The sequence below is a fragment of the Rhinoraja longicauda genome, chromosome 12 (genome assembly GCF_053455715.1).
Source record: "Rhinoraja longicauda isolate Sanriku21f chromosome 12, sRhiLon1.1, whole genome shotgun sequence".
NCBI classification, from domain to species: Eukaryota; Metazoa; Chordata; class Chondrichthyes; order Rajiformes; family Arhynchobatidae; genus Rhinoraja; species Rhinoraja longicauda.
The window spans coordinates 42,291,792-42,315,781 of record NC_135964.1 but is presented as its reverse complement, the minus strand read 5'-3'; the positions used below and the strand labels follow the sequence as shown (position 1 = coordinate 42,315,781).

Below are 23,990 nucleotides of genomic sequence, written 5' to 3'. Positions count from 1 at the left end.
TTACCATTCACAGGAAAAGATGGAATGCCAGCCTAGCTTTCAACAATTCGGTTTCTGATTTTTTTTTTTCATTTATATATAACCATATAACTACAGCACGGAAACAGGCCTGTTCGGCCCTTCCAGTCCACGCCGACCACTCTCCCTGACCTAGTCTCATCTACCTGCACTCAGACCATAACCCTCTAATCCCCTCTTATCCATATACCTATCCAATTTACTCTTAAATAATAAAATCGAGCCAGCCTCCACCACTTCCACCGGAAGCCCATTCCATACAGCCACCACCCTCTGAGTAAAGAAGTTACCCCTCATGTTACCCCTAAACTTTTGTCCCTCAATTCTGAAGCTATGTCCCCTTGTTGGAATCTTCCCCACTCTCAAAGGGAAAAGCCTACCCACGTCAACTCTGTCCGTCCCTCTCAAAATTTTTAAAACCTCTATCAAGTCCCCCCTCGACCTTCTACGCTCCAAAGAATAAAGACCCAACCTGTTCAACCTCTCTGTAGCTTAAGTGCTGAAACCCAGGCAACATTCTAGTAAATCTCCTGTAACCTCTCCATTTTGTCGACATCTTTCCTATAATTTGGCGAACAGAACTGCACACCATACTCCACATTCGGCCTCACCAATGCCCTGTACAATTTTAACATTACATCCCAACTTCTATACTCGATGCTCTGATTTATAAAGGCAAGCATACCAAACGCCTTCTTCACTACCCTATCCACATGAGATTCCACCTTCAGGGAACAATGCACAGTTATTCCCAGATCCCTCTGTTCCACTGCATTCCTCAATTCCCTACCATTTACCCTGTACGTCCTATTTTGATTTGTCCTACCAAAATGCAGCACCTCACACTTATCAGCATTAAACTCCATCTGCCATCTTTCAGCCCACCCTTCCAAAAGGCCCAAGTCTCTGTAGACTTTGAAACTCTACTTCATTACTAACTACACCACCTATCTTAGTATCATCTGCATATTTACTAATCCAATTTGCCACACCATCATCCAGATCATTAATGTAAATGACAAACAACAGTGGACCCAACACAGATCCCTGGGGCACTCCACTAGACACTGGCCTCCAACCTGACATACAATTGTCAACCATTACCCTCTGGTATCTCCCATTCAGCCATTGTTGAATCCATCTTGCAACCTCACTATTAATACCCAACGATTTAACCTTCTTAATCAACCTTCCATGTGGAACCTTGTCAAATGCCTTACTGAAGTCCATATAGACAACATCCACAGCCTTGCCCTTATCAATTTCCCTGGTAACCTCTTCAAAAAATTCAAGAAGATTAGTCAACCATGACCTTCCAGGCACAAATCTATGTTGACTATTTCTAATCAGGCCTTGTTTGTCCAAATAATTATATATATTGTCCCTAAGTATCTTTTCCATTAATTTTCCCACCACAGACGTCAAACTAATAGGTCTATAATTGCTAGGTTTACTTTTAGAACCTTTTTTAAACAAAGGCACAACATGCGCAATGCGCCAATCTTCCGGCACCATCCCCGTTTCTAATGACGTTTGAAATATTTCCGTCATAGCCCCTGCTATTTCTGCACTAACTTCCCTCAATGTCCTAGGGAATATCCTATCAGGACCTGGAGACTTATCCACTTTTATATTTTTCAAAAGTGTCCGTACCTCCTCTTCTTTAATCCTCATAATTTCCATCACTACTCTACTTGTTTCGCTTACCTCACATAATTCAATATCCTTCTCCTCGGTGAATACCGAAGAAAATTAATTGTTTAATATCTCCCCCATTTCTTCCGGCTCAGCACATAGCTGTCCACTCTGACTCTCTAATGGACCAATTTTATCCCTCACTATCCTTTTGCTATAGACATATCTGTAGAACCCCTTGGGGTTTACTTTTACATTACTTGCCAAAGCAGCCTCATATCTTTTTTTCGCTTTTCTAATTTCCTTCTTAAGATTCCTTTTACATTCTTTATATTCCTCAGGAACCTTATTTACTCCCTGCCGCTTATATTTATTGTATATCTCCCTCTTTTTCCGAACCAAGTGTCCAATTTCCCTGGAAAACCACGGCTCTTTCAAATTATTATTCTTTCCTTTCCACCGAACAGGGACATAAAGACTCTGTACTCTCAAAATTTCACCTTTAAATATCCTCCATTTCTCTATTATATCCTTTTCATAAAACAAAAAGTTCCATTTCACTCCTTTTAAATCCTTTCTCATCTCCTCAAAATTAGCCTTTCTCCAATCCAAAATCTCAACCCTTGGTCCAGATTTGACCTTCTCCATAATGATATTGAAACTAATGGCATTGTGATCACTAGACCCAAAGTGCTCCTCAACACATACCTCCGTCACCTGACCCGTCTCATTTCCCAACAGGAGGTCCAACACTGCCCCTTCTCTGGTAGGCACCTCTACGTATTGCTGCAAAAAACTATCCTGCACACATTTTACAAACTCCAAACCATCCAGCCCTTTAACAGAATGTGATTCCCAGTTTATATACGGAAAATTGAAATCACCCACAATCACTACTCTGTGCTTACTACTAATATCTGCTATCTCCTTACATATTTGTTCTTCCAATTCTCATTCCCTATTTGGCGGTCTATAATACACCCCTATAAGTGTTGCTAAACCTTTCTCATTTCTGAGTTCCACCCAAACAGCCTCCCTAATCGAGCCTTCCAGTCTGTCCTGCCAAAGCACCGCTGTGACATCCTCCCTGACAAGCAATGCCACACCCCCACCTCTTGCCCCTCCGATTCTATCACATCTGAAACAATGAAATCCTGGAATATTTAATTGCCAATCGCAACCCTCCTGCAACCATGTTTCACTGATCGCCACAACATCATACTTCCAGATGTCAATCCAGGCTCTAAGCTCATCCACCTTTCTTACAATGCTCCTAGCATTAAAATATACACATTTAAGGGACCCATCATTTCTTATTCTCAGTTTATTTCTTTTCCCTTCTTTCTCTCCTACATATTGGGTCTGAGTGTTTCCCTTTTCTGCCTCCTGCTTCACACACTGCCTATTAGCTATCTGTGTTTGAGTCCCTCCCCCCAACCGTACTAGTTTAAAGTCTCCGCAATTACCTTAGCAAATCTCCCCGCCAGGATATTGGTTCCCCTCAGGTTCAGATGCAACCCGTCCTTTTTGTACAGGTCATACTTCCCCCAGAAGAGGTCCCAATGATCCAGAAACTTGAATCCCTGCTCCTTGCACCAGTTCCTCAGCCACGTATTTATCCTCCACCTCACTCCATTCCTATTCTCACTATCGCGTGGCACAGGCAGTAAGCCTGAGATTATTGCTTTGGAAGTCCTTTTTTTTTAACTCTCTTCCTAGCCCCCTAAATTCTCCTTTCAGGACCTCTTCCCTTATCCTACCTATATTGTTGGTACCTATATGTACCACGACCTCTGGCTCATCTCCCTCCCCTTTCAGGATATCCTGGACACGCTCAGACACATCCCGGACACCGGCACCAGGGAGGCAAACCACCATCCGGGTCTCCCGACTGCGTCCACAGAATCGCCTATCTGACCCCCTCACTATAGAGTCCCCTATTACTATCGCTCTCCTCTTCCTTTCCCTACCCTTCTGAGCAACAGGGCCGGACTCCTTGCCAGAGGCCCGGGCACCGTCGCTGCCCCCAGGTAGGCTGTTCCCCCCAACAGTACTTAAACAGGAGTACTTATTTCCAAGGGGTACAGCCACCGGGGTACTCCCTAGTCCCTGCTCCTTGCCCCCCCTAACCGTGACCCACTTGTCTACCTCCCGTGGTCTTGGAGTGACCACATCTCTGTAACTCCTATCTATAACCTCCTCACTCTCCCTGACCAAACGGAGGTCATCAATCTGCCGCTCCAGGTTCCTAATACGGTCCCTTAGGAGCCCCATCTCGTCGCACCTGGCGCAGATGTGGATGTCTGGAAGACTATCAGACTCCCAGATTCCCCACATCCGACACCCAGAACAATAAACTGCCCTGGCACTCATACTCCCCAAAGCCCCGTGCTCGGTTACTAAACCTACCGCCCGGCCGCTGCTCCAACCGCTCCAACCGCCCACCCAAAAGAACTGAGTGATCTCCTGGGAGAGGCGAAAAACCGGATTAAAAACCCAGGCCAATTTGGGAAAAAAAATCCGGGAAATTCCTCTCCGACCCCAAGCTAGGCGATCGAAACTTGTCCGGGAGATCACACAGGTCTTACTCCTTACTATCCCCACACAATACTTCCCAAGCAACACAGCTTAGTGCTGCTGCTGCTGCTACTGCTGATTGCTGCTGGCTGCTGCTGCTGCTACTTGCTATATTCAATGAATGGAGGTCATGTGCAATGAATCCTGTCATTTTTTCACTGCCACTGCATAAATAGATGGGTGTAATATTTCTCATAACAGCCTCGGCTGCTGATACAGCAAATACCATCCCTTCTAGCCATTTGTTTGAGAAAACATTTTCTATGTACACCTTAATATCTGAGACTGTCTTGGATTTTGGTGCCTGTGACTAGACAATCAACTACGCTAAAACTTCTCTTTAGTGGAGTGAACAAAACCAGAGAGTAAGTGTGCAGAAAAGAACTGCAGAAGCTGGTTTATATCGAAGGTAGACACAAAATGCTGGAGTAACTCAGCAGGACAGGCAGCATCTCTGGAAAGAAGGAGTGGGTGACATTTCAGGTTGAGACCTGAATCAGCCCGAAACGTCACCCATTCCTTCTCTCCAGAAATGCTGCCTGTCAATAATTCAGGGATCATCTTCAAAAGAATTTGCAAGGAAATGCTAATATAATACATCTTTATTTACAGAATCACGAAACAATTTTACAGTAGTGGGAGGTCATTTATGTGGTGGCATCGGAGGCATTCTGAAAATTTGTGGTTGAAATAACAGTATCCTTTGGAACAAGTCCCAGGGCCTGCAGAGCAGTAGTAGCTGCTGAGGCCTTAGCATGCTTCTTGTTGGGGCTGGCGAGGTTAGGCTTGTACTCTGTACCATTGATCAGCACCTGTCACAGAAATGTATATCTAAGTGAGATGGTCAGAACTTTTAACATTTTTCAATTTACTTTAATGTAATATTTGAGTATTAAACATCACTATACAAAATTACTAAACCTGTCAATGCGTAACACTTGCACATTTGTCTGCAACAATCAAGTTGTTGACACTTGTTAAAAATTAAATACCATTATGAACTTGAACGAAGCAAGGTAGTATTCATTCTACAAGTGAGAAGCCACTGTCGTTGTAGGCAGCTGATCTATAATTAAGGAAGACATCAACGTGTTTTTGTCTATAAAATTGTTGATGGAATTGTCTATTTTTTCCAGGAGGCTAGTTTTGAATTCCAATTTCACTGTACCTGGATTTTTTAAATATAAATTTCTAGAAAGTGAGTCCAGCCAATTGTGTCCAGTTTGATGTTGCTTCATTCTTGCTAACTACCCATCTCTATAGTCAATAGCTATTTGGGGTAAAATGCCAAATGTTAATTCCATTATGTGCACATCATGAAATTAAGGAGCTCATTACTTTTCATTTACAAAGTCACCTTTTAATTTGCTGGGCTGGAATTTATTTCTATATATATTAAAGGAAAACACAATTTACGGAGAAAATTACAGATGTACATTAAGGCATTTAATTACCTTTGCTAATCCGAACTTTTGCCACTTACATATTTAAGTTACCATGTTTAATTGTGTTTATTCATTCCTGAACATAGCTGCGTAAAGTTTTTGACTTTATAATTTCCATTTAATTTTGGCTGAACTTAAACATGCTCCTATAGTACACAAGGATCAAACCAGTTTAAAGGCATCCTAATTCCAAAATTCTCCCATTTGGTAATTGGTTTAATTGCTGGCAATCTATTGTTCTCTAGACATGTATTTGTATCTCGCACTAATTTGATTGTATAAACAAGAAATATTAACAGACTTAAGAAAATATTGCTAACCATGACGTTGAGTTAAATAATGACTGCATTAATATTCTCACCTTAAATAGAAAATGTTTACAATGATCTGGGCCACTGTCACGAATCATCAAAAAATCAGGTGGGGCCCATTTTCTCTTGTTACAAATTTCCATTAAAGCAGAGACTGGGTGTTTTCCTAAGGATTACACAAACAGAAAAGAATAGCATTTAATCATCAAATCATTATGTAATGATTTGTAATTAAAGTATTACCTCCTTTAAAATCCAGAACAAGGGGCCACAGTTTAAGAATAAGGGGTAGGCCATTTAGAATGGAGATGAGGAAGAACTTTTTCAGTCAGAGAGTGGTGAAGGTGTGGAATTCTCTGCCTCAGAAGGCAGTGGAGGCCAGTTCGTTGGATGCTTTCAAGAGAGAGCTGGATAGAGCTCTTAAGGATAGCGGAGTGAGGGGGTATGGGGAGAAGGCAGGAACGAGGTACTGATTGAGAGTGATCAGCCATGATTGCATTGAATGGCGGTGCTGGCTCGAAGGGCTGAATGGCCTACTCCTGCACCTATTGTCTATTGTCCTTTAGATTCAAAAGATTGTTTATAACCATGCTATGTATGGGGTGGGCGTAAAATTCAGAATGTCAATACTTGCAATATGTGATTTTTATAAAATGCATTGACTTCTAAGGAAATTGCATTTGTATTTTGCAGTATTCCTGTTTGAGTAACTACTACTTAAATTCAGCAGCAGAATATAAAGATGAGTGTATTTATACCTGATAAATCCTTCAGTGCGGGGAAATTTCCAGATTTCTTCTGTGCTTTCTCTCCTTCTGCTACCAGACCTAAATGGCAATAATGTTTGCTGTAAATTTGTGAAAGGAATAAACAACTTACTTTAATATAAACCAGAAGATACCATTACTTTTTTTTCTGAACATGCCCGAGTATTTGTGATGTTAAAATGGAGACACAAGGAACTGCAGGTGTTGTAATATTAAGTATAGGAGCAAAGAGGTCCTTCTGCAGTTGTACAGGGCCCTAGTGAGACCGCACCTGGAGTACTGTGTGCAGTTTTGGTCTCCAAATTTGAGGAAGGATATTCTTGCGATTGAGGGCGTGCAGCGTAGGTTTACTAGGTTAATTCCCGGAATGGCGGGACTATCATATGTTGAAAGACTGGAGCGACTAGGCTTGTATACACTGGAATTTAGAAGGATGAGAGGAGATCTTATCGAAACGTATAAGATTATTAAGATTATTAAGGGGTTGGACACGTTAGAGGCAGGAAACATGTTCCCAATGTTGGGGGAGTCCAGAACAAGGGGCCAGTCAGAGAGTTGTGAATCTGGAAGTCTCTGCCTCAGAAGGCAGTGGAGGCCAATTCTCTGAATGCATTCAAGAGAGAGCTAGATAGAGCTCGTAAGGATAGCGGAGTCAGGGGGTATGGGGAGAAGGCAGGAACGGGGTACTGATTGAGAATGATCAGCCATGACCACATTGAATGGCGGTGCTGGCTCGAAGGGCCGAATGGCCTCCTCCTGCACCTATTGTCTATTAAGATGAGTTCTAATAAGCTTCAACTAGATGATGGGGAACACATTAAAACAGCAACACCGTGGTCACGCTAATGGTAATGTGGAGATCTGTCCTTTTTCTTTGCTTCAGCCACTGGACTCCGAATGGGCTTTGCTCCTTGTCCCCTCACATGGTCCTCGGTGAAAAGTCACATCTGTATAGCCAGGTGGAGGGGGGCGATCAGCGGTAGGGTATATGGCTGCGGGATAGGGGGTGCACTGGGGCTCTGAGCCAGGTCCTGAGTTCCTGATTGGAAGCCTCTACTCAGGCTGGGATCGGGAAGCCCGCCACCGGTTGGGTGTCTCAAAACCGGAGGGGGTGTTTGGCTACTAAGGGTGAGATACAATAGACCCTCGTCCCATATGGGGTCGTCACCCCCACCCCAAACCTATGCCAGCCATTGAATTGCGCAATTCTTTTGATTGTACATCTTTAGTTGGTAGCCCTAAGTGCAGCCCGAAGTGAATAAGGAGATCTATCTCTGAGTAATAGAATTTAAGAAAGGTTGCAGCATACAAGAATAAAACAACCAGTCACAGTCTACCATCTTCTGAGTTTAGAATTTTCTTCTCACCCAAGTCTCTTGCCCTGCAATCCAAAACCAAGATTTCTCATTCTAAACAGCAGTCACATCCAGTCTGCCTAGACCAAGATTTCTCATTCTAAACAGCATACACATCCAGTCTGCCTAGACATTCTACTTGGCACTGATGAATACAAACTTAGTTAAATTAATCTCTCACATTGGTGAGGCCAAGCGTAGATCAGGCATCCATTTTGCTGAACACTTGCGTTTGGTCCACCAAGGCCTGCTGGATCCTATGGTTACTAACCACTTTCACTCCTATTCCCATACTGACCTTTCTGTCCTGTGTCTCCTCCATTGCCAGAGTGAGACCACGTGCAATCTGGGGGAACAGCACCTCGTATTCCACTTGGGCAGCTTACAACCTAACAGCATGAACATTGAATTCTCCAATTTCAGGTAACTAACCTACAAACGCATCCTACCTTCCTTCCCTGTGCCCCATTAGGATTTTACATCCATTTCTCTCTTCCCTTGTCACCTTCTGCCTATACAGATAGACAATAGACAATAGGTGCAGGAGTAGGCCATTCAGCCCTTCGAGCCAGCACCGCCATTCAATGCGATCATGGCTGATCACTCTCAATCAGTACCCCGTTCCTGCCTTCTCCCCATACCCCCTCACTCCGCTATCCTTAAGAGCTCTATCCAGCTCTCTCTTGAAAGCATCCAACGAACTGGCCTCCACTGCCTTCTGAGGCAGAGAATTCCACACCTTCACCACCCTCTGACTGAAAAAGTTCTTCCTCATCTCCGTTCTAAATGGCCTACCCCTTATTCTTAAACTGTGGCCCCTTGTTCTGGACTCCCCCAACATTGGGAACATGTTATTTGCCTCTAATGTGTCCAATCCCCTAATTATCTTATATGTTTCAATAAGATCCCCCCTCATCCTTCTAAATTCCAGTGTATACAAGCCCAATCGCTCCAGCCTTTCAACATACGACAGTCCCGCCATTCCGGGAATTAACCTAGTGAACCTACGCTGCACGCCCTCCATAGCAAGAATATCCTTCCCAAATTTGGAGACCAAAACTGCACACAGTACTCCAGGTGCGGTCTCACCAGGGCCCGGTACAACTGTAGAAGGACCTCTTTGCTCCTATACTCAACTCCTCTTGTTACGAAGGCCAACATTCCATTGGCTCCTCGACTTGCGATATTTTGACTTTAAGTCAAAAGCGATACACATTCAGTAAAAACCATACTTCGAATTTTGAATTGTGATCTTTTCCCGGGCTAGTGATATGCGGTACGATACTGATGTTCGGTAGTTTAGGTGGCTATGATGTTTGGTAGGTTAGGTGTATTAAATGCATTAAATGCAGATGGGTTTATCGGAACGTAACCCCATTGTAAGTCGAGGAACATCTGTATTTACAACTCTTCTATCCTTATTTCACTTTTTTTGTCTTGTCATCTCTGGGCCTTCTCCAGCCATCCTCCAATCAACCCCCCTCACCTATATCCACTTATTACTTGCCTGGCTTTGTCCTACCCCCACCTCTCTTCCAACGTTATCCCCATAGAACTGGATTAGCCTGAGGAAGGGGCTTGACCCGAAATGTCACCCATCCATGTACTCTAGAGATACAGTGTGACCTGCTGAGTTACTCCAGCACTTTGTGTCTTTTTTTTCAACCCGGGTGAATCTTTGTTGTACTCCTTTGCAAGTCTATCCTTTCCAAGTAAAGAGATCAAAATTGCACATAATTCTCCAAGCATGGCCTCACCAAGGCCCTGTTTAATTGTAGCAGGACATTTTGCTCCTGTACGCTAACCCTCTTACTAAGAATTGCCTTAATTGTTTTCTGGGCCTTTATATTTGTTTTCAGTAACTGATATGCAACTATATCCAAGTCCCTTTGTAAATCAACACATCTAAATCTACCATTGTTTAATTAAAACACAGCTTTTCTGTTTTTCCTACTGAAGTGGATAACTTCACATTATACTGCATCTGCCATGCTTTTTCCCACTCATTCAATCTAAATCACCCTGAAACCTCATTCCATCCTCCTCACAATTCATAATCCTACCCAGTTTAGTGTCATCTGCCGACTTTAGACAATAGGTGCAGGAGTAGGCCATTCGCCCCTTCGAGCCAGCACCGCCATTCACTGTGATCATGGCTGATCATCCACAATCAGTACCCCCCCTTATCCCTTGACTCCACTATCTTTAAGTGTCCTATGTAATTCTCTCTTGAAAGCATTCAGAATCAGCCTCCACTGCCTTCTAAGGCAGAGAATTCCACAGATTCACAACTCTCCGGGTGAAAAAGTTTTTCCTCATCTCCGTTCTAAATGGCCTACCCCTTATTCTTAAACTGGCCCCTGGTTCTGGACTCCCCAAATATCGGGAACATGTTTCCTGCCTCTAGTGTGTCCAATCCCTTAATAATCATGTTTCAATAAGATCCCCCCTCATCCTTCTAAGAAAAAAGAAGGATGAGAGGGGATCTTATTGAAACATATTCCCATTGCAACGCTCTTTCTGTAGCAGGCGCACACATTGGAGAACAAATTATATATAAACTGACCACACATTTCTACCTATTTTTCGTGATAGGTGAAAAATTGTGGACAACTGATTTATTTATCAATCTTTTGGCTTCAATCTTCATGATTAAAATAGAAAACTAACATTAACTTTCTCAGAGAGATTATCACTTTTTAAATTTTGCTGTGAAACATATTCTACTCCCTGCTGTATTAATGAGCAAAAGCCAAAAGGTAATGAGCATCTTCACCTTTACGGTCAGTCTTGAAGTCAACAGTTATAGGCTCTACTGTTCCATTTTTGTTTTTTCCCAGTCCTTCTCCTTCTCTCCATCCCATTTTTTGCATCAATTGTGCTCCCATTCCTCCAGTTAAAGGGGCAGCTTTCAGGAACTGATCCTGTTCGTAAGTAGACAGGTTTAATGAAAACAAATCTTCCAAGATGACAATGTCATCTTTACAACTATACAAATCAAAGCAAATTGGAATTTTCAGGAATGCATCATTACACAACACATTGTAAATATGAGTCAAATAATCCAAATTAAAAATGTAAATAATTGTTTCAAGAGCTTTCAGGAAACATGCTTCGAAAAGACTGTGTAGTTGTGATCATAAATGGAATTGAGCAGAAGGGCCTTGAGCAAGATGAGAATTTAGTCATAGTGGGAATAAGTAGTAGATAAGTTGGTTTGAAAATTACATTAACTTAATATTTAGTATTTAACTTGAAATATGATTAAAGTAAAAGATAATGCAAACTGGGCAACAATTAACCAAATGGCCTGGCAGAATAGTTGCAACTAAAGGTCAACATGGTGGCTGAAAAGGAACAAATTAAAATAAGTAGGAAGCTAGATTAATACTTGTAACTTGGATGCATATAAAGAGTGTAAAAGCAAACAGTTTCTGCTGACAGACTGGTCATAGAGTGCATCGTAAAGGGTGAAAGTTGAACATTTGGTGAGATTGTGAATCAAATGCAATTTGAAAGCTGCAGAAAGTGAAGCTGGCATAAGTAATCTAAGCTTAGGTCATCCGGTGATTTAGTGTTTAATCCATGTTCTGTAACAAAATATAGAAATAATATTATCTAAGATATGCAAAGTAGGCTGTGTCGATTGCAGTAGGTAGGACTTTGTGGACAAAGAAACTATTTGGTGTAGATATTTATGTTTCAAATCTCCCTGCCTCAGCATCATTCTCAAATACAAGTTTGTGATATTCCAACACAGGAGGATTGGAGAGTAGTATCTGGACTGTTTGCTCCAGACTTCATTCTCACCTTGTACCGAGATGCACAATCATAACAGGCTTGGTATAGAGTATGGGAAGACATTACTTACCACCTGTGACAGTTTGAATTGTATTCTACAAATAACAATTGACCTTCGGTCAAATGTTAATTATAAATATGAGGGAAAGGCCGATTTATGGAGTTTGATTACATATCAAACGGTAGAAGAGGGCTCGCGTACAAATTGCTGTGCCTGCTGTTTAGATGTTTGGAGTGCAGATAAAAGCTATGCATTTGAAAACCAAGGAAAAAGTGCACACAGCTAGACCTCCATTGGGACTGCACATGGCAGCAAGGCAGCTAAAAGGATTTAACTGGTGTACAGAGAAGGGGAAGTTTTCAGCTCAGTTATGAACCATCACTTCCCTTTGTCCTTCCTCACTTTCTCTCCCAGCTCAACACCAGCCATTGTTGAATACCATAACTCAAAAAAATGTCAAACTTTGTAGAGATAAGTGACTTTTAATACCTTATGGGAAACCCAATCCAGCAGTCAAATGCTAATAGTTACACGATTTCCATGGTCAATTTAATGGTTAATGGTTATTACAGTGTGATAATGAGGCAAACCTTGTAATATTACAGGCAATATAAGTTTCATTATATTGCATTAACTTAAAAAAAATAAAGGGGATGTAATTGTACCATTGACCTGTATATCGAGGTGCTACTCTGGATTATTATTAAAAAGTATTATGCTCAAGAAGATATTAAATATCTGTCGTTAGTTATCCACCCAGAATTAAATAAATCATAATAGCTAAAGTGGCAAAAAAAGCTATTTTAACTTTTAATCAGCAGCCATGTTCATTTATAAAGAAGCCCCCAAAGTTTTGAGGTTACCCACTAACAAAATGTGTTTTACCAAAGTAAACACATTTACTGTTAGGCATTATTTCAGGAAAAAGTAAAACTATAAAATCTAATTAAAACGTTGAACCATGCAAATACGCTATTTTAGTACAGTCATTGTTTTTAAATTTAAAATAACTCATGCAAGAGTGCCAAATGTACGTTGAATCGTGATTATAAAGCATCAGATTCATAAAGGCCTGCGATTAAGAAAATTGTAGATAAAATATAGAATTCAATTAGTTTAGTAGATTATTTAATTAAGCCTTTAACCGTTTTCATGCTGCTGTCTTCAATTATTGTTTTAAGCAAACCATAGAATTCAAAGTTCATTACAACTAATCAGAAACATCTTTGAAACTTAAACGTTTTCTTTCTTTAATGACATACTGGAACACATGCAGAAACTGTCTAAACAGCTTATAGAGTAACGCTTCAAATAAACCAATGATGTGGAATACCAGGAGACTCATCCCAAAAACCTGGATGGTTTTTACTTACTTCCGTTTCCTTCTTGCCCTGTTTTTCGAGGAACCTCAGAAAAGAAAGAGGCAACCATGCAGAGAATGATACAAACCCCAGCCAATGTCGCCCAGGGTTCCGTCCTGCTTTTGCACCTGCTTTGCAATGATAGAATTTTTTTATCATCAACATCTGTTTCAGTATCTCCAATATGTATTCAGTTCACAAATCCAATTTCACTATGTTATTAATTGCACACAATTTACATAGAAAAGAGACATAAAACAAATAATTTATTACAAAGTATTTTCTTTCCATATGTTCTACTATAAAGGTCTGGAATGCATTAACTCAGAATATAATTACTAATATACTAAGTGACACAAAATCTTGTTCATGCTTCTTTCTCAATCAAATTTGGGTATTGAAAACAAGAAGGTTTTGTAGTAAAATGAAAGACCCTGTTCAAAACTAATGTCTTTGGGGAAAGAACACTTAACAATAATATCCTCTGAGAAAGTCGTACTTAGTCTTAACTTGCGATTTAAAAAATATATACAAATAATATTCATCATATTGCATTCTGGAGATTTAGGCAGACACAAAAGGCCATTAATTTAAAATTTAAAAATCAAAGAACAAGGGGAGCTGGGCAATTGTAATTTATGCTTTAAAATTTATGTTTGATAGATCAAGAAAGGCATACGAGAAATTTCTGAGGATAGCAGATATGCTTGTTGAGTTTGCTTTATCAGCTTGGTTTGTGGAGCTAGATAGGGCAAAAAGTATCCCAGTTCATTCTACTGGGCTAGAGCGAAAGGAGAATGCGCTTTTAAAGAAGAACCCTAAATTTCAAGGAGACTGTCTGATTATTTGAATCAGTAAAGTAAGTCTTACCATTTTACCAAACCCTTACCACTGCTGTTGATAGAACTTGGAAAGAATGCAAAATCTAGATTTTAAAAGAACAGGAAAATGACGCTTGGGATAAGTAGAGCAGCAGGCAAGACACAAATTGCCACATTATTGTAGGAGTTATGCCATGATGAAATAGGACTGTAGTTGTAGAATACTACCTCAGCAATAGAACAAGATGAACCACTTATTGCACTAGTATGGACTTGTTTTCTAATAGCAATTTGCACTAATCTGTTTTATGCATACTTGATGTCTTTTTACTGTCTTGCAGAATTATGCACAATTTATCTTGTGTGTTGGCTGTGATGCTGCTGCAAGCAGGATTTTCATTACATCTGTATCTCACCATACTTGTGCATATGACAATAAACTCGACTTGAAATTCAGAGCAGAGTTTGTTAAGAGCAGAAGGGAAATAAAATACTTAATTTCCAATGAACATCAAATGTATGAAAGATTTATGTCAAATTGTATGACTTTGAAAGACAAAAGCTTTTGATGGCATACATAATATAAAAGATATATGAAACAATTGTTTTTGTACTAATTTTAATTTGGGCTCCAGTTAAATTCTCTTTGCAAAACTGCATCTTTTATTTGTGAACTGGATACACCACTGAACATGAACTGAAACAGACATTAGTTTTTTTTTGTTCCTCAAATAGATTGACTATAGAAATGAAGCACCAACCATGTAACATTCAACAGTTTGTAAAAAGAAATATAAAAACACAAAGCATTACTTTCCCTTTTATTATTTCTTTCTTGTTTAAACTGAAAGCAGCTTGCATTGCCAGTTGAAAATATTGTAACAACTGCTACATTTTATGTAAATATATAGCACGTGGTTAGGCTAAAGAGCTTTAAAATGACAATTTTATGATAATATAACATTAAATATGATTTTAAAAAGTTTTTCCAATGTCCATGCACAGTTACTCTGAATATCTATATGGTTCTTATTAATATCAGTTTGAAGCACCGAGTGATATAAAAAATAAGGAATATGCTGTTTCATACTTTTCCCTTCTGAGGATTCTTATGCAAACCCTTGGAGGCCTTGACTATTGAAATGAAACATTTTGTCCAGGATTCATTTATTATGCATGCTTTCCATTTTTTTTTTACCCATTTCTGTCCAATCTTGAATCAAAGCATGTGACTTACATTATATCCTAGAATATATGTAAGAATTAAATGCAGTGGCACCAAGTGCTCTAGCCCAGTCCAAGAGCTCTTACATTGATTAGACTATGAGTATAGATAGATGCTTTCCACTCCTAGCAGCATTCTAGAAATCATCTATTTTCTCTTCTACCCTTACCGTAACTTTATGTAAGAACAAATGAAATCAATAAACACGCCTGCAGAGAGTATCACCAGCTCTGTCTGATGGTCACACTCAATGTAGGATGTACATATATGATGGCACGACATAATGCAGAAAGTCAATCAACATAAAACAAGCAGGAAAATCTCTTCTTTTTCAAGTACTTAAGATTTGATTGAGATTATCAGTCAATTAGAAAAGAACAATCAAGTCAGAGAAATATGCTTGTTTTTGCAGAGAAAGATGAAACGGACTTTGTTGATAAGACATCCTTGTGGACTTCATCCTTACTGACCCATAACACATTCTTAACTTGTCTCATGCTTTTAAAGATGGTAACAGAAATTAGTCCACAAATATGTCCATTACCTTCCTGATCCAGGCTTGAGGACCACTATGTGTTAATTCCTCATAGGTCAAGACGTGAGCTCCAGTACTACCTGTGAACTGACCGGGCAGAGAGTTTGCCTGAGCCCACACATCAATCTGATGGAAAGAGAATATATTGGAATCATATTAGCTGTTATCAGGCAACTGAACCATCCAACCAACAACTAGAGAGCAGTCCTGAGCTACTATCTACCTCATTGGAGACCCTCAGACTGTCTTTAATCAGACTTTACTGAACCTTATCTTGCACTAAACATTATTCACTTTATTCTCTATTCTTTAAAGATCTACCAGTCATCAAATAATAAGCAGAGGTTCCACTATAGAAGCAATCAATTTGATTGGACATGTCTATGCTGCATTTCTCTTCCACCTCTCCTAAATCTCTTAAGTGGTTTTTTTCTCTCCCCCCCCCCCCCCCCCCCCCCCCAACAGAGGTGCGAAGGGACTTGGGAGTGCTGGTGCAGGACTCTCAAAAGGTCAATTTGCAATTTGCATCGGTAGAAAGGAAGGCAAATGCAATGTTAGCATTTATTTCGAGGACGTAAAAACAGATATGTAATGCTGAGGCTTTATAAGGCACTGGTCAGATCATATTTGGAGTATTGTGAGCAGTTTTGGGCCCCATATCTGAGGAAGGTATGTGCTGGCTTTGGAGAGGGTCCAGAGGAGGTTTACGAGAATGATCCCGGGGATGACTGGGTTAACATATGATGAATGTTTGACGGCACAGGGCCTGTACTTGCTAGAGTTCAGCAGGATGAGGGGGAATCTTATTGAAATTTACCAAATAGTGAAAGGCCTGAGTAGAGTGGATGTGGAGATGCTTCCATTAGTAGGAAAATGTAGAATCAGAGGGCATAGCCTCAGAATAAAAGGATGTACCTTTAGAAAGGAGATAAGGAGGAATTTCTTTAGTCAGAGGGTGGTAAATCTGTGAAATTCATTGCCACAGATGGCTGTGGAGGCCATGTCATTAGGTATTTTTAAGGTAGAGATGGAGTGATACTCGATTGGTAATGTTGTCAAGGGTTATGGGGAGAAGGCAGGAGAATGGGGTTGTGAGGGAAAGATAAATCAGCTATGAATGAATAGCAGAGTAGACTTGATGGGCCATGGGCCAATGGCCTACTTCTGCTCCTATGACTCATGAACTTATGAACCCCCTACTCCTTCTGATCCTCCCAGCGTGCTCCCATTTTTTATTCCCTTTTCAAATGCCCACCGACTGCACTCCATTGCCCACTTTTGCCCCCTCCTCTTTCTGTCTCCATCCACCGACTTCACATACATTTCAGAGGTTCTCCCCCTCAATCTGGTTCTAACTCCAGTTCCATCGGCCACTCACCTCTTCCCAAATGACTCCCATTTTCAGCTTCCTAACTTAGATTCCAGCATTGGCAGTCTTGATGTTCCTGCTTATTACCTTTCAACAGCTGTCCCCACCTGCACACACCACTCGCCCTACCTGGCTCCATCTGCTTATTTTCTTCAATTTTTCCTTATTTCTTCCATTTTTCTCCTGTATGCCTCCATCCATCATTTTCCTGCCTCTACTTCCCAGTTCAACCCATCCCCCTCTCTTACTTGGCTCCATATGTCCATCATCCTTTATCTCCTTCATCCTCCATCAATCACCTCTTGTTTCTGTCCCAAGACCGCCCCTACCCCCCACCTCCTCGTTATACTGCCTATCTCCCCTCTCCGCCTTGATGCAGGGTCTTGACCCAAAACATCAACCATTCATTTCCATCCATAGATGCCGTACGACCCGCTGAGATCCTCCAACAGATTGTTCGCTGCTCCACATTCCAGCATCTGCATTCTTTTATGTCATATCATATCATATCATATATATACAGCCGGAAACAGGCCTTTTCGGCCCTCCAAGTCCGTGCCGCCCAGTGATCCCCGTACATTAACACTATCCTACACCCACTAGGGACAATTTTTACATTTACCCAGCCAATTAACCTGCATACCTGTACGTCTTTGGAGTGTGGGAGGAAACCGAAGATCTCGGAGAAAACCCACGCAGGTCACGGGGAGAACGTACAAACTCCTTACAGTGCAGCACCCGTAGTCAGGATCGAACCTGAGTCTCCGGCGCTGCATTCGCTGTAAAGCAGCAACTCTACCGCTGCGCTACCGTGCCGCCCCCTATTTAATAACGAATAACTAAATAGTTTAAAGGTTAAATAAATCCTAAAATGCAAAAATGATAAATTCCATGTAAAAAGGTTCTTGTTAATAATTAATTTCCATCTCTTTGATGGGGCATCTTGGTCGGCATGAACGAGCTGGGCCAAATGGCCTGTTTTCGTGCTAATAGCTCTATGATACTGTGGTGATACAATCATCCATTTTAACACATGACTATTTATTTGTGCCCTTATTACTTTCTGATGTGTACATAAAGTTGTGCTGCAATCTCACCTATACTGATTGATGAAAGCTACCTTACAATTACCAGATATTGCACAATGAATCAAGTCAGGAGATCATAAGAAATAGTAGAATTAGGCCATTTGGACCATCAAGTCCACTCTGCCATTCAATCATGGCTGATCTATCTCTCCCTCCTAACCCCATTCTCCTGCCTTCTCCCCATAACCTCTGATACCTGTACTAATCAAGAATCTATATCTGCCTTAAAAATATCCACTGACTTGACCTCCGCAGCCTTCTGTGGCAAAGAATTCTTCAGATTCACCACCCTCTGATTAAAGAAATTCCGCACCTCCATCCTTAATTCTGAGGTTATGACCTCTAGTCCTAGACTCTCCCACTAGTGGAAACATCCTCTCCACATCTACTCTACCCAAGCCTTTCACTATTCTGTATGTTTCAATTAGGTCCCCCTCAATCTTCTAAACTCCAGCGAGGACAGGCCCAGTGCCGACAAATGCTCATCATAGGTTAACCTACTCATTCCTGATGAGAGTATCCTCTAGTTCACAAAAAAATACAAATGCAACTGATGCCCATTTCGATGGTCGTTCTGTCCCAGCGAAGCTGCACTGGAATATATTGCACAGACTTGGGATGAACCCCCAGCCTCCTGGACATTCCCAATCTTTCATTTCTGAAAGAGGACAGTCATGAATCTATTTTTCCATTGACCCAGCCCTGGCCAATGACCATATCCCACATACCTGTTCCTGTGTCCTGAGTATAATTGACATTGCCTCCACATCGTACGGATTCTTAACGAGGCGTTTCTGAGCTGTTGCTCTCTCAGTCATCGTTGCAGAGATATCCACGGCCTAAAACACAAGATGCTAACATTGCCATATGGAGAGATGCAACTGCAGACTTTTTTCTTCTCACTGCAATTTTAGGCTGGGTTTCCTGAACCCTTGGCTCCTATTGACAACTCACGTTCTATGATTTGATGATGGCACTGCAGTGTATGTTACAAGAATGGTAATCTAGAGAAATGGACTAATAATCCAGAGTTGGACACAAAGTGCTGGATGGTATAACTCAGCGGGTCAAGCAGTATCGCTGGAGAAAAAGGATGGATGGCTTTACGGGTCAGGACCCTTCTTTAGTGTGTTCAGAATGTACCATGTGTGGGGGACTTGAACTTCTATCACTCAGAGTGGCTTGGTAGCATTGCCGTGGACTGAGCTAGCTGCGTTCTGAAGAACATGGCTGCCTGACTGGGTCTGCAGCATGTAATAAATAAACCACCAGGTGGGATAAACCTACTTGACTTCACCCTCACCCAATCCATCTGTGGCAGCTGCATCTGTCTATAACAGCATTATCATGATGGCCATCTCACGAGCTCTTTTGATGACAAATGCTCGTCTTCATATGGTGGACGCCCTACACAGTGTTCAGTGGTCCTACTAAGCACTAATTGGGACTCAGGACCTATGACAGTTGAAAAAGTATATTAGTGAGGCTCTCTGGCCTATTAATAGCAGCAGAAATACATATCAACATAATCTTTAGCTTGTGTAGGAAAGAACTGCAGATGTTGGTTTAAATCGTAGACAATACCTCTGTATGGCTGGTGGTGGACGAGTAAACAGGAGGAGCAGACGCCAAGAACATCCCCATCCTCAACGACGGCGGGGCCCAGCACGTGAAAGCTAAATAAAAGGTTGAAGCATTCACCACTAGGTTCAGCCTGAAGTGCCAAACAGATGACCTACTCTGTCTCCCTCCTGAGATTCCCACCATCACAGAAGCCAGTCTCCAGCCAATTTGATTTCATCTTCGTGACAGCAAGAAAACGGTTAACATCACTGCACACAGAAAAGGCTATGTTCAGTCAAAATCCCAGCGGTAGTAATCTGCAGTAATCTCTTTAAATAAAATAAATTTTCTACTGGCTCATTGGGCTGAGTCTGTTGGATAACATTTTACAGTGACTTGAGAACTATAAAAAACAAATGAAGAATGCAAACTGGGCAATGCACTGTAAATATTCAATGGCACAATTCTCACCTGAGTACAGACATCTGGAAAGACATCATCAGTGGTTTCTTCACTACTTTTTTCCACAGGAACCCATTGTCCATAAACATTCAGCACCTCCTTCTTCCTGTGCTGTGAACCAGAGGAAACTGGAAACTCCTTAGTCAAAGCCACCTGGGTTTTTGCAGCTGGTTTCACTGTGGCATTCTGGTAATAAAGGGACAGTCAGCACTCACTTAAACATTACTGCTAACAATCTTCTTCTAAGCAGAGGTACTTTGTTGTGGATCGTGACGGTAACTCCATTTTAGCAGGATTGAACAGCTAAATTTAACCCTATCTTGCAGGATAACTATCAGGGAATTAAATTGTGATGCCAAATTGTGATATTCTCAGATTACTATCCTCCAAGGGTTAAGAAATACTGCAGTGGATATATAGATGTTAATGCGAAAGTGTGTTATAGTTTTTAGTTTAATGTGTTTAGTTTATTATGTATATCGTTTATTGTGTTTAGTTTAATATAAAACAAAACAATTTTTAAAATATTTAGATCAGGCACCACCTGCTGAGAGACAGATATATTTTAGAGAGATAGAGAGGAATAGGAGACAGAGATACAGTCAGAGCGACTTAATATTTTACCTTCTACCATAAATGGAAAATAATAATTTGTTTTCTCCCTATCTAACAATTAACAGTATGTTCTGCTTCCATTTCAGTTTTCAGCATCTGCAGTATTTTTCTTTAATTTAGTATAATTTTAGAGTATTGCAGGTGCTTAATAGTTTCTTTCAGTAGAATAACCAAGAGTTAACTTTCAAATACAGATCAAAGCCTAACTTATCAAATTCTGTTTATGTAACCACAAAAATAGATGCGCCCTTTTGCTAAAATTGATTAATATTAAAGTAATGGAGTCACTGAGTTGTACAGCACAGAAACAGACCCTTCAGCCCACTGTATTTATGCCGATCACCATGCCTATCCATACCGATCCCACTTGCCTGCATTAATCCCATTTCCATCTACGCCCTGCTCTTTCAGGTAACTGTCCAGATGCCTCTTAAATGTTATTCATCCTGTTTGTCCAGCAGCTCATTACAGATACCAACGACTCTTTGTGTGGCATATTTATCCCTCAGAACCCCTTTAAAACTCCTCCCTCTCACCTTAAACATATGCCCACTAGTTTCCCTACCGTGGAAAATAAATTCTGGCCAGCTATCCTCTATACCCTATTTATATTTTACAGCTTAGCAATAAAAAATGTCAGTGAATAAATCCTCATCTGTTCGTCAGAATTAGAAAAAATAGTTGTCATACTAAGCATAAAATATTAGCTTTTTAGAATTATCTAGTTTACAATTTGGAACTTAATTCCAGTATGCATAGAGCAGGGACATATAAACCTCTGGCCTTAGTTGCAAAAAAATCAGATTTTCACCTATCATAGATAAAAAAATTATAAAGGACCAAATGCAAAAAGATAAAACTTCATTTAGCCAAGCTAAATGAGATCTATTCTGTGACCAAAACACATCAGAGCTCTTTCCTTCTCAGCCAAAGACAAACTATTGAGAAATTTTGCATCTGCTTTGCTTCACAGATGCCAGGTTCCTTTTCAAATGCAGCGAGTGGCATGAAGTTTCTCTTCTTGCATTGTAATTACAGGCTAAACTCATGGCCAGAAGCTGTCAAGAAATTTCAAGTCCTTTTAATGGCATGCTATTTTAATTACTGTCTGTCAATCCTAGTAAACTAGCAGTGAACCATAATTACAAATTTTAATACAATTTTCTTTTAAATTTTAAGGTTTGTAGTAGTAATTTTTATAACATATTTTTCTTACTGTTGTTTGCTCACTCTTAATCCAGTCTATTGGTCCCTTATTTTTGTTTGCTTTCTGTACATGCTTTGAAATTGAATCAACTAAACTATCTTGCTTTTTCTTTCTTCAGGCTCTTGTCGTTCATTAGCATTTCTTCTCTTTTCTTGGTAGTGGAGACTCCACAGCATAGAGTGCCAGTAAAAGAACATGGCTTTGGAATTGCATAGAAATGCAGCCTGATGTCGGTGGGGATAAATGAATGGGGGGGATGCGAAAGAGATAGGGAAAGAAGGTGGAAATGTTTAGGTCGGGTAGTAAGTAAGCAATCAGAATTTGAGGCCTGGGTAGATTGTTTGGAATGGGACTACGTCTAATTGGTGGGAGGAGGTGGTACCATAGGGAGATGGGGGAAATCAAAGATAAAACGTAGATACAGGGCATAGTTGGAGCTGCACAGTGAAAACAACATTAACATGAAATACATGCCCCATGAAGGACATTCCAGGGAAAAAGTGGACATATTTTTCCCACAGCAGGCTAAAAGGGGTATCGCATAGCAATATATGAACATAACATTCAATGTTAATCTGATGCTGAAATTGTATCTAATTTGCAGGCACCACTCATTGCTCAATCAAATTGCAGTGCAAAAAGGGATCTTCTCATATTTACTCTGGGGTATGAACATTTTCACTTTGATAGCGTTTAAATAAATGGAGCCACATTCACATTTCTAGGGTGTTAGCACCTGACCCCCTCTGCAGTTCTTGGTTGGCCTGTAGAGGAAGCTGCATAGCGTCCATCTTCTACTAACTATAATCTGCTGTACATTAACTCATGGAAATAAAGCAGCCAAGGACGTGTCCAACAGAGGGCATCTGCAATCAATGCTGGTCCATTGTTAAAACACTTTTGATGAAGATTTCATAGAAGCAGGAGGAGAAGGCAGGAGAATGGGGTTAGGAGGGAGAGATAGTTCAGCCATGATTGAATGGCGGAGTAGATTTGATGGGCCAAATGGCCTAATTCTACTCCTATCACTTATGACCTTAAATAAGAATTGAGGATGTATGCGAAGTTGCCTCTCAAGCTTTTCCACTGTTCAATAAGATTATGACTAATCTTTTACGTTACAATCCCAAATTAAATGTAATCAATTTTTGCTAGGTCCATTGTGTAGTTTCCTAATTTGTATGGATAATGAGATTGCTGATCAATTGCTGATAACATACCGTTCCATCCCCATTCCTCTCCCTACATTCTTTTTAAGAGTGACCATTAAGATTTACAATGGCACCATGGAATATTGTCATAAAAACACCCTCAATGCCCTTTAAACCATGTTAACCAATGATTGGGGACAAATATTCAGAACCAGAGGGCGGTTGATTACAGGGTTTATTCTTTGCCTTCAAATAGACAACTGATCAATACTGCAGATTAAAAATCGTATTTGTTCTCAATTCCCAACTGTTCCCGGTACTATCACGTCACTATCTTTTGAAAAAGAGAAACTTCTCTTTCTATAGACTATTCAATGTGGCAGAGTGTCTCAAGGCATTTCATATGAGTGTTAGGAGATAATGCACCAAAGGCTAAGTCAAAAGTGGGAGATAAACACAAAACACTACAGTAACTCAGTAGGTCAGGCAGCACCCCTGGAGAACATGGATGGGCGAAGTTTCGGGTTGGAACCCTTCTAAAGACTTGAGTGACTTGCATTTTGTGTCTACAAACCAGCATCTGCAGTTCCTTGTTATCTCCAAAGTGTGAAGTATTGAGAAGAAAGCAAGTTAGTTGACTAAGAATTAGGGAGCAAATTCCAGAAGTAGGGACCTTCTCAGCT

At 40.7% G+C, this 23,990-nt stretch overlaps 1 protein-coding gene across 5 annotated transcripts in view; it reads right to left on the bottom strand.

Annotated features, from left to right (window-relative positions):
* Positions 1-4,837: 4,837 nt before the first annotated feature.
* sonb (SON DNA and RNA binding protein b) overlaps positions 4,838-23,990 on the bottom strand; it is a 41,218-nt gene continuing 22,065 nt past the window's right edge. For 2 of the 5 annotated variants that reach the window (XM_078409632.1, XM_078409635.1), the window contains exons 6-12: positions 20,344-20,520; positions 19,038-19,148; positions 15,862-15,978; positions 10,885-11,032; positions 6,745-6,813; positions 6,037-6,152; positions 4,838-5,042 (exon numbers count right to left, since the gene is read on the bottom strand). In XM_078409632.1, the coding sequence (XP_078265758.1) occupies positions 4,878-5,042; positions 6,037-6,152; positions 6,745-6,813; positions 10,885-11,032; positions 15,862-15,978; positions 19,038-19,148; positions 20,344-20,520 (903 nt within the window). In that variant the 3' untranslated portion in view covers positions 4,838-4,877. Of the gene's footprint in view, positions 5,043-6,036; positions 6,153-6,744; positions 6,814-10,884; positions 11,033-13,283; positions 13,403-15,861; positions 15,979-19,037; positions 19,149-20,343; positions 20,521-23,990 lie in introns of those variants that run through there. The other 3 variants (XM_078409634.1, XM_078409636.1, XM_078409637.1) reach the window with 3 other exon arrangements.